Genomic DNA, 11,211 nt, shown 5'->3' on the forward strand with positions numbered 1-11,211 from the left:
TAGATAAAATATGTTATGTCAGATAATCATTTATAAAGGTGAGAGAGTGCTAGCTATGCAAAAAAATTGCATGACGGAATAGCAAAACCAATTCCGCGCCAAATCCGCGCGAGGGTCGAATTCTAGTGGCAAATCCGCGCCAAATCCGCGAAAATCGCGAAATCCGCGAAATCCGCAAAATCCGCGCTGTTGTAACAACCCTGTATATGAAAGAATGGCTTTCTCTATCATACTCCCGGCGATAACAGGAACAACTCTAATCACTTATGTATGTTTCAACCAATTGCTTTATCGGTAAGCCCTCCTTACCACGGGTCTTGATTTAACTGAATCGTACGCTCGACTACTGCTGTCAATTGTCCAATTCAGCGGGTGCGATCGAGCATGCAACTTCGCCGCCAGCAAGCTGACAAATTCCGTCCCACACACGTCGCACTTCAACGGTTGCTTCTGCTGCTGCTGCTGCTGGGATGGTGCTGGTTTTCCCTGTTCTTCAACGGCAGCGTTCCGTTTCCTCTTGGGTTTCAAACTGCCATCACTAGCGCTGCTGTCCGATTCCGTTTGCACCTTTGGTGCCGGAGGTTTTCTGGGCACTGGCGGATCATCAATTATGTGACTCTCCAGGTGGCTGGCCATGTCGTTTGTTGTAGCGCCGCAAATTTGACACACGGTCTTCAGCACATTGATATCAATGTCCTTCTTTTGCCACGCGGGAAGACTGTCACCGGAGTAGTCCTCTTCCACCTGCTGGTCGGTTTCATCATCTTCATCTTCATCAAGTTCCTCCTCGCTACTGCTATCAACGAGATCGATGTGATCCACGGTTGCTTCAATGATTGTTACCGAATCGTCTATCGATTCATTTGCATCTCCAGAAGGATCATCTATTGCTTCTACGTTTGCTGGAGCCGATTCCATCGACAGCCTATCTTCCATATCATTTCTCCGCGCTTCTAGCGGATCATCTGTCTGGAATGCATCCGAGTCGTCGATCTCAACCGCCTCCTCCGCTTTAACGCCAGTCTCCTCAGTAGTCGTCGCATCCTTACGTGTCAGTGCTTCGGATTGCTCCGAAGGCTGAGCAACTGGATCACTCTGCCGTCGTTTCCTGCGCCTCTTTGGTGGATTCTTCACCGTTTTCAGCAGGATCCCCATTTCATGGCACAGTTTCTTCACCCGCTGGCAAACCCCGATCAGCATCTGGGTTTCTTCACCGTTGTCCAACCATGCCTTCCGTACCGTCAGTCCCGTGCTCAGGGCCAGAACCTGATTCGCACAAGCGCAAGCCTGCACGTAATCCTGGATCATATGCCACACGGCGAAGCAATCGCGACAGACGTGTGAGTTTTCCGCTGTGAACTAGAATCATGCAAATAAAATCAGCTAAATAGAGAAATATCGTGGTAATCCATACCTCTAGGCGCAACATCTGCTGGACGAAGAGATACAATGAGTTCGCTCGAGGCTTCGCGGAAAAAATTGAGAATGAAGCGAACTCTTCGATAAGTTTCAGGCAGAAGCGGCACTGGTTGTAGACGATGCCTTGGTTTTCCATTTTCAAAGATCCGAATACTAATAATATAAGTCTAATATATTAACTTTGCACTCACAAACTATCTTATTACATTCCGATAAATACTAAATCGTTACGATTACGCGGATTAATCCGATAAGGAACACCGACGACGACGCGCAACATCAACAAAAATTTAAAAATTCAGCCATACCATTTGAAAAGGGTCAATCTGCTTGATGTAAACAACGTCACACTCTGTATCCATTCATCCACATTAAGACCTATTATACGTTTTTTAACAGAAAAGAGCAATCTTCAGCTATCTATGGAGCGCGAGATTTGCGTGTATGACCCGGATGGAACCAGATTGGCCCTATATACCACGGGAACAGGAACGTGTGGTTTACAAAAATAAAACAGATATAGGTGATTTTCATATAGCCGAGGCGGTAAACGCATGGGTATTCAGCATGACCATGCTGAGGGTGACGGGTTCGATTCCCGGTCGGTCCAGGATCTTTTCGTAAAGGAAATTTCCTCGACTTCCTTGGGCATAAGAGTATCTTCGTGCCTGCCACACGATATACACATGCAAAATGGTCATTGGCAGAGGAAGCTCTCAGTTAAAAACTGTGGAAGTGCTCATAGAACACTAAGCTGAGAAGCAGGCTTTGTCCCAGTGAGGACGTTACGCCAAGAAGAGAGGAGAGGAGGTGATTTTCAAATGTTATTGCTGAATTTTATGCAGCCCTGAAACCGGGCAAATGTCAAAGATGCATTTTTTTTCTTCGCAAAATGCATTCCGTGCCGCTGTGCTCAAAGAAGGCGGTGTGAGATCATACACGGAAAAATATTATAACCCAAAGAATAAGTTTTAAAAACTCAAATTTGGCTAAACTGCTTAAAGTTTTAACTCAAAGTTGGGTTGTTTTCTCCCTCGCCCCACCGCAATTGATTGATGCACCAAGCGAAAAGAAGAAGAAGTTTTGACATCCAAGCGGTGTGCCGTCGATTAGATCCTCGTCGCTGATTGGTCGATGGATGTAAACGGCACACCGCTTGGATGTCAAAATTCTTCTTCTTACCGCTTGGTGCATCAATCAATGTTGTCGAAAACAAAGAGAGAAGCACCGACGCATCCAGCGTTGCCAACCTTCCAGATTTATCTGGATTTATCCAGATTTTTGAGGTCTCATTTAACAAAAGTCTGGAAGATCCAGACATTTATTTTCCGAATTTGTAAGGTTTTGCGCGGAATTTGTAAGGTTTTTGCCCGGAATTTGTAAGGTTTTCACACGAATCCAGACATTTCCAGACAAATCTTCCAAAATCTTCCAGATTTTTCAAAAATTGACCTGGCATCCCTGGACGCATCCGCTGCTCTTCCGTGGAAGAAGCCAAATTTGGGTTTTCTTGAATTAACCCAAATTTGCGTCATTTGAGGCCTCCGTTTGTTGAAATTAGCATTTCTTAATTTCAAAAGTATTTTATTCTCAGTGTAGGAAAATGCTGTCAGTGCCGTGCCATGCTGGCAGTGACCACGTGGCCCGGGTTGTTTACAGGAGTTAAAGAGCCAACTGTCAGAGAGGTGGCGGGAGTGTTAGGAGTGCTCACGCACACAAATGCACTGATGTGCGACCAGGCTTATGCATCGATAGAGTAGTTAGGTCGCCATGCATTTAGTGGTAGGGCATGGCTCATGCAGTTTTCAGACAGATTGATTCATCCATTCAGGCGCTCACGCTCAGGGATGCCAGGTTAAATTTTCAAATGTCTTCCCAAGGCACGCTAAAATGTCTTCACATGTCTTCACAGTCTATATTGCGGCTTTGTTTATAATTAATGCTTAAAATCAAAATTTATGCAATTTTTTCACTGCGCTCTATATTAAATCAAGTAATATAGCGTGATGACCTTGGTAATGACATCCTATATCAAGAGAGGCGTTCACACTACGCCGACATGATGTAGTTTACCGTTTATGTACATGAACTTAAAAAACAATAACGGTGCGCGTAAACTTACAGAAAATGTTTATTTATGTAAATATGTAAATTTATTAACAGATTCCTCAAGAAACTGTAGGGGATTTCGAATATTCTGATTTTAAGGAAATTTCTATGGAAATACTTAAACATTTTAATATTATTTTCATACCTGTTTGGATCCCACAAGGAGTTTCTTTTATAATTCTTCAAGGAGTTGCTTATGGTATTCATCTAAGACTTTCTTTTGTAATTCCTCCAGGAGTCTGGAATACCTTCAATACTTTCTTCTGGGATTCATCCATTTTTTGTGATTACTCATGGAGCTTCTTAAGAAATAACTCAATTCACCGGGAAATCTTCGTGAAGTTTCTCAAAAATTAATCTAAGTGCTCTTCAGACATTCTTCCAAGAGAACCTCGGGAATTGCTTTCAAAGTTTCTAGGTAAATATCTCCTGGAGTCTCCGAGAATTTCTACAGAAGTTTCCCAGGAATTCATCCATGGCTTCCTCACGAATACCATGGAAGCTTCTGAAGAGTTCCTCCAGGATTACCCAGGCAATTTCTCCTTGATTTGACAGGAAATAACTCCATAAATTACCCGAAGATTTCCTCCAGAATGTAACCCGCGGTTACAATTTTGTTCTACATTTACGTACACCACTGTGTTTTGTATCATTTAATTCGTTTATTTTATAAATTTTTATTTGAAATTAGTTTTGTCCAAATGTAGGGAATTTAATTCGCATACATTGTATCGGTGAGGCATTTGACCCCAATCTCCCACCCCACTCAAAGGCACACATCAGCAACAACAAGCAGCAGAACAATTGCATACGGTGGATATGTGGTGTGTGGTGTTTTGTTTTGGTCGAGCCAAGCGAGAGGAGAAAGTGTCGAACCACGAATCGCGACGGACGCATCTTTTTACTCCGCGGAATACGTGCCGAAGTAATTAATTTAGTGCCGTTTTCGCGTTGTCCGTAGGCTAGATGGTTGTTCCTAGCCTCGTCGGGAGTGGAAAGTGAACAGTAATTCCCCCGAACATTTGTGCCGGCCCGTGGTTCGGGCACAGTGAAGTGCAGTGAAAGTGCTGTGCTAGGGTGAGGACCACCGCCATTGCGGTTCGCAAAGTGTCCAATATCCCACCGTCTTCGCTACACAGCCAATAGAGCTTTGTCTCGCCCGTGTAGCTAATTGCCAAGGAAGACGAAGCAAGAAAGCACAAAGGGGCGTGCTATTCTTGGGTTGGAAACTGCGGTTTCTGCCGGAACTGTCTACGGCGAGTAGGCAGTTCGGTGTTTTTACACCACCGTCGCTAGGGGGGATCCGACAAAGGAGCCCGCTCTTCCCCCTAGCTAAACGTCAAGGACGACTGTTTTACAGTCCAAAAGTGCCCAAAAGTAAAGCAGAAGAAGAAAGAAGAAGAAGAAGAAGCTCCGCATAGTCCGTGCGGGAGCGGAGGAGCCAACGACGACCACCACCACCACTGCAGCAAGGGCCCCAACGAGTCGACCGAAGCCAAAGTGCCTTGGGGAGAACGGGGCAAAAGGTTAGATTAAAATATAAGTATTTAAAATTGAAAAACTATTTATTTTACGAATAAATTCCATCCGAAGCCCGAAATTTAGTGGAGGTACCCTGCTTTAGGCCGCCCTGCCGGGTAACAGCAGGTAAGGGCTGAAAGGCTCTCCTTACAAGAACTTCCATGAAAGTTACATAGAGAGTTCTTCAAGAAGTCCCACAGCAATAATGCATGGTTCTCTCAGGATTTCCCTCGAATAGCTCCCGGATTTTTCCGAAATTCCTCAAGAAGATGGAATTTGGATTTATTTCCAAGAGTTCCACAAAAAATCCGGAAATTCCTTCCGAAAATCCTTGGGAATTCATCCTGAAGTTCCTTAGAAATTCCTCCATGTGTTCCTCGGGAATTCGTACAGGAGATTCTTGGAAATTCCTCCAGAAGTTTCTCGGGAATTTCTCCAGGGCTTCCTCGGGAATTCTTCCAGGAGTTCTTCGGGAATGCTTCCAGGAGTTCTACAGGAACTTCTCCAGGTGTATCTCGGGATTTCTTCCCAGAGATCCATAAGAATTCGTCTCAGAGATTCTCGGGAATAACTACAAGAGATACACGGGAATTAGTAGTTCTTTGGGAATTCTTGCAGGATTTCTTCGGGAATTCGTCCAGAAGTACCTCGGGAATTCCTCCAGGAGTTCTTCGGTAATTCCTCTAGGATATCCTTGGGAATTCCTTCTGGAGTTCCTGAAGAATTCCTCCAGGAACACCTTGGGAATTCCTCTGAGAGATCCCGGGAAATTCTTACAGGAAACCCTCGGGAATTCTTCCATCAGTTCTCTAGAAATTCTTGCAGGAGTTTCTAAGCGATTTCTACAGAAATTCCCGAGAGTATATGTTGTAGCTTCCATGAAATTTCTTTAGAAGTTTCATGGAAATTTATTCACAAGTCCCCGAGAATTTCTCCAGGAATCTCCCAAGAATCCTTTCATAGATTCCCTGCGAATACAATGGGATTTCGCTTAGAAGTAACCGAAGAATTCCTGCAGCAATTGTGGTAGAATGCCTCCAGGATTTCCCATGGAATTTCTCAATGATTTTTTTTAATTAACCGCAAAAATTATCCGGACATCTCATCCAGAATTTCCACGGAATTTACTTCAAAGTCTACCAGAAACTCCTCCAGCAATAATCCGGAAATTTCTCCAGAAGATCCTCGAGAATTCATCCTGTAGTTCCTAGGGAATTCCTCAAAGAGTTATTCGGGAATTCCTCCAGAAGATATTCGAGAATTCCTACAGGAAGTTCTCGGAAATTTCTCCAGGTTTTCCTTGGTAATTCCTCTAGAAGATCATCGGAAATTCCTCCAGAAGTATCTCTGGAATTCTCCAGGAGACCCTCGGGAATGCTTCCACAAGTTCTTCGAAAATTTTTCCAGAAGTTTTACGGGAACTCTTCCAAAAGTATCTTAGGAATTCTTTCAGGAGATCTACGGCAATTCCACATTGAGATCCTCGGGGATTCCTCAAGCAGTTTCTCTGGAGTTCCTGCAGGACTTCCTCGGGAATTCCTCAAAGAAGAAATTCAAGAGGAACTTGTAGAGGAATCCACGAGGAACTTCTGGAGGAATTCATGAGGAGCTTCTGGAGAAATTCCGAGGAATTCGTGGAGGAATTTCAGAGGAACTACTGAATTTTTACGGAGGACTTTACGAGGAACTCCTAGATGTATACGAGAGAATCTTTTGTAGAAATTTCCAAGGTACTCCTGGAAGAATCTCCGAGAAATTCGTGGAGAAATTTTCGAGGAACTCCTGGAGAAATTCCAGAAGAGCTTCTGGAGCAATTCCCGAGGAACTTCAGGAGGAATTATCGATGAGCTTCTAGAGGAATTCCGAGGAATACATGGAGGAATTTCCTAGGAACTCCTGCTAGAATTCCAGAGGATATTCTAGAGGAATTCCCAAGGCACTTCCGAAGATTTTTTTGGCAAACTCCTGGAGGAATTCCCAAGAAACTCCTGGAGGAATTCCCAAGAAACCCCTAAAGAAGCTTCCAAGGAACTCCTAAAAGACTTCTTGGGGATCTTCTGGAGAAATTCCCGAAGAACTCCTGGAGAAATGAGGAATTTCCAATGAACTCCAGGAGGAATTTCCAAGGAACTTCAGGATAAACAGTGGCGTCTCGTAACCTCACTTTTTACCTGTTCAACGACCCTAAAAGTTGCATTTGCGGAGAATTCAGGATCAGAATCAAATTGAAATTGGGCGGAAACGGCTATTACTGTCATTTTCTACAAATCACAAGCGAATTTATTGTGAGAAATCAAGAATTTGCATTCGTTGAACAGGTAGATTTGAGGTTAGGGAATCGCCACTGAGGATACATTTCCGAGAAAATCCTGGATGAATTCATGAGGAACTTCTGTAGTTCTCGAGAAATTTCTGGAGAAATTTGGAACTCCTACAGGAATTTTCTAGGAGCTCCTGGAGGAATTCCTGAGGATCTTCTAGAGGAATTCCTCCAGGAGTTCCTAGAACATTCCTGTAGGATTTCCCGACGATCTCCTGAAAAACTCCAGGCGGAATTTGTGAACAGCTTCTGGTGGAATTTCCGAGGTGTTCCTAGAAGAATTCCAGAAAAACTCTTGAATGAGTTTCAAGAGGATTTCCATATGAAATCCTGAAGGAATTTCTGTGGAACTTCTGGAGAGATTCCCACGGATTCTCATGGAGAAAGCTTAACAAGCTCTCTTGGACAAATCTTCGGAAAAATCTGCGGAAAATTCTGGACGTAGCTCTGCTTGAAATTCAAACGAAGTTCTGATGAGAATTTCCGAAAAAAACATCGGTGATACTTTTAAAAAGTACCTCTGCTTTTGGAGGATTTAAAAAACAACTAGGGGATAATATCCAGATGAATTCCTCGAGGAGACTCAAAAGAAATCTAAAAACAACTTCTTTCAGAATCTTTGATGACTCTTGATTGAAATTAAAAATATTATTTACTAAAATTTGAGTGTTCTGGAAGACATCTTGAAGCACTCATGGAATGTGTTGGTTGATTCCTGAAAATTTTGCTTTCTTTTTATAATTCCGGATTTAAAATTATTCCAATAGATCAGGATATATCCTAAAATTCCCAAGAAATTGTGTTCGATAAATTTCAAATGTATTTTGACTAAAAACTGCTACAAATTTCTACCAATATAAAGACCGAAAAATTAGGAATCTGAAAGTTTTTTTTTTATTCTTAATCACTTAACCTAATTTACAGCTCTATTGTCCACTGGGGCACTACGTGAGCAATTTCAATTGACAGCTGCACTTTTGTACAGCGCCTATATTCTATTCTACTTTATCGAACTGGTTTGCCTTTCTGCTTTCACTTTTTCTACTTTGTACCTAGTAGAATGATGAGCACAAGGATGATGATGGATGGCCGTTGTTCCTTTCCAGTCCGATTGGGGGTCCATTATGAGTAGCGGTTCGCCGATGTCCAGGTATCCGGGTCCGTTTGAGCCATGGGGCTCAGAAGAGGGTCAGTGTCAGTTGCTCTCGGGGGAAAAGCAACTGACGAAAAATTGCAAGGGCCGGGGCTGGGAATCAAACCCATGACCATCCGCATATGAAGCAAACGTGTGACCAACTACGCCACGGGCCCCGGCCTGAAAGTTTTTATCAACAAAAATTGAAACGCATTTCATCTGAAATTGTCCCAAGAATTGAATTATTGGGTTGGATCCACAATATAAATATTAATTTCAGCTTTCAAATGTCTTCAAAAGTCTTCACATAATTTGAAATGTCTTCAATATGTCTTCACAAAAATAAATGTCTTCACAGAAGTTCAAATGTCTTCAAATTGAAGACATGTCTTCACATCTGGCATCCCTGCTCACGCTGTTATGCCAGCTTACATTTGGTAAGTGAAATAAACATCGAGAACAATATTTTTGGTTGGGAGTTTTTCTCTGAAAGAACTCTCCTTTTCACTAAAGGGTCCTGGGACAAATATTTCAGGTGGAGGTTTCCACAATATTTGTTCCATTCTCTGATCGTTGATGTCCACCTTGGTTGCCTAGAAAGGCACTTGTAATGATTACGTCTGGTGGAGATTTCCACAGTAATAATTACAAGAAGTTCAGGTCGGGCGGTCCGGGCATCAACTAACTCTCTCACATTTTTCAACACCGTTGGGTGAAAATATAGATAGTAGAGTAAACATAGATCCGCGTGAGATGAATCCGTTGTATCCAAACGAACTGTCAAAATCTGTATCCAAACGAGCATGACGTCACGATTTGGCTAACATCAATGGAGCGCATGACGTCATATTCAATCGTCGCACTCTTGAAAATTACTACTTACACGCTTGAAACATTTGAGTCAGCGGTGTCCGCGGATCTATGTTTACTCTACTATCTATAGGTGAAAATAACTTACCACTGGGTTAATTTTTTTGCCGCTCTCAAACGAGAACTACTCACTCACCACTTTCGCTGTTTAACGCAAATTTGAGTTAATCCACGGAAGACCGGGATTGCGTCAAAACAACTTAAATTTGGGTTGATTTGTAGTTCAGTGTAGATGTTTTACCGAAAATTGTATCGCTCAAACTGGCGGAGATGAACCACGCTGTTTAAATTTGTTACATCGAGTTCGCTGTAACAAAATAATAATTGACCTCCATCGCTTTCAACACAATTCTCCATCGGATTGTAAAATAACAGGTTATCTGAAGTATGGTCATGTACACCGAAAAAAATTCAAACTTAAATATTATGTAGTTGCCAACCTTATAATTCATAAGACTCCCGGAAGATTACTTTTATGTGGTTGGCTATAACCACTATGTCGAGCATTTTATATTGTATGAGTTGGTCAATAAGTAGTATGTTCGACTCTATATCGTTTATGTTTGCGCAAACATAACAATTATAACAGATTTCGTTATAGCTAAAAATTATAGAAGTTCACACATAAGAATAATGTTTGGTTTAGACACGATTTCCAATCAAGTTTGCAACGGCTAAAAATTCGGCAAACGCCATTGCAGCCAGCTTCGAAGGTATTTTATTTCTGATTAATTGTATGCCATATGTATATGAACACTTTCGTTTATTTTCAGATAATCACCATGCGGAGGCCGACAAGCTTGCTCTAGCTCCGGGGGAGGAGCAAGGATCAATCCATAGCGGCGGCACTACAACAAGAACGGAATCCGGAGGAAGCACCACCAGTCCGGAGATCAGCGAGTTATGGGATTTTTAAGCGTTATCTCCTCCGGCTCCGCCGTCGGCTGCCTACTCCATCGGGGACACTCGTCATTCAAGGGGTGGCGAGGTAAGAAGTACAACTACCAGCGTATGCATTTCGACGACGGGTGGTATACCGCACTGCGAACGATCCCAGTATCCGGGCATTTCTAATCAATCAGGTAATTGAAGGTAATTGCTATTGATGCAACTGTTATTTCTCAATCGGTTTTCATTAATCGATTTTCAGATTCATATTGTCAGAATGGGGCAACATCACAGGATCAACGATGTGGAAGACTACGTGGGAAACAGGATCTCCTGGAACGACGGTGATGAGAGACAGCATCCCCTCATTCCTTACCTCTTTCCGTGGTCGGAAACTAAACCGGATTGACTCGATACTTATACAGTGGGCATTATCAGTTACCAGCAGCGGGAAAAGCGAAAATGGATACAATTATAAGTAGTTTGTATTGCTTTTAGTTTTGTTTCAATAAAAAATCAATATTTTGATAAAATTGTTTGTTTTCGTGTGTTTATGGTTCGATTCATGATTTTTATGTAAAATTGATACATAATTTTTATATACCACTCATACATAAATGTCATAAACCTCAAACATAAATTTTATTCATCACGCTATAAATTTCATTTGATTTCATGCATTAATTTCATGTGTAAGTAAATTTATAAAATTTATGATTCCGAACATACTTTTTAAAGGTGATGCCAAATTGCAAAAAATTATGTAGTTTCACACATAATAGTTATACGGAAAATCTCCTCAGTGTATGGTGCTTGCTTATAATTTTACGTGCAAGAAATTGTTTTATGTAAAATCGAATGAAATACCGTCTACCCCCGTTGGTTTGAACAACACCTCATGCAAACCAACGAGGTTCATTTTTTAATTTGAACTTCTAGTAACCCTGTG

General features: G+C 42.1%; 1 protein-coding gene and 1 long non-coding RNA gene across 2 annotated transcripts; one reads left to right on the forward strand and one right to left on the reverse strand.

Moving 5' to 3' along the window:
• Positions 1 to 255: 255 nt before the first annotated feature.
• Positions 256 to 1,738, reverse strand: LOC109428429 (uncharacterized). Its single transcript, XM_019704185.3, has 2 exons — positions 1,415 to 1,738; positions 256 to 1,359 (listed from the first exon to the last, which is right to left on the reverse strand). The coding sequence occupies exons 1-2, from the start codon at positions 1,553 to 1,555 to the stop codon at positions 289 to 291; spliced, it is 1,212 nt and encodes a 403-aa protein (XP_019559730.3). The 5' UTR covers positions 1,556 to 1,738; the 3' UTR covers positions 256 to 288.
• Positions 1,739 to 3,528: 1,790 nt separating this feature from the next.
• On the forward strand, positions 3,529 to 10,795 carry LOC115262550 (uncharacterized). The gene is made up of 3 exons (XR_009995976.1): positions 3,529 to 5,054; positions 10,148 to 10,456; positions 10,525 to 10,795. It is a non-coding gene; the product is annotated as an uncharacterized LOC115262550 (long non-coding RNA).
• The last annotated feature ends 416 nt before the right edge of the window (positions 10,796 to 11,211 follow it).

This window comes from Aedes albopictus, chromosome 1 (assembly GCF_035046485.1).
Source record: "Aedes albopictus strain Foshan chromosome 1, AalbF5, whole genome shotgun sequence".
NCBI classification, from domain to species: Eukaryota; Metazoa; Arthropoda; class Insecta; order Diptera; family Culicidae; genus Aedes; species Aedes albopictus.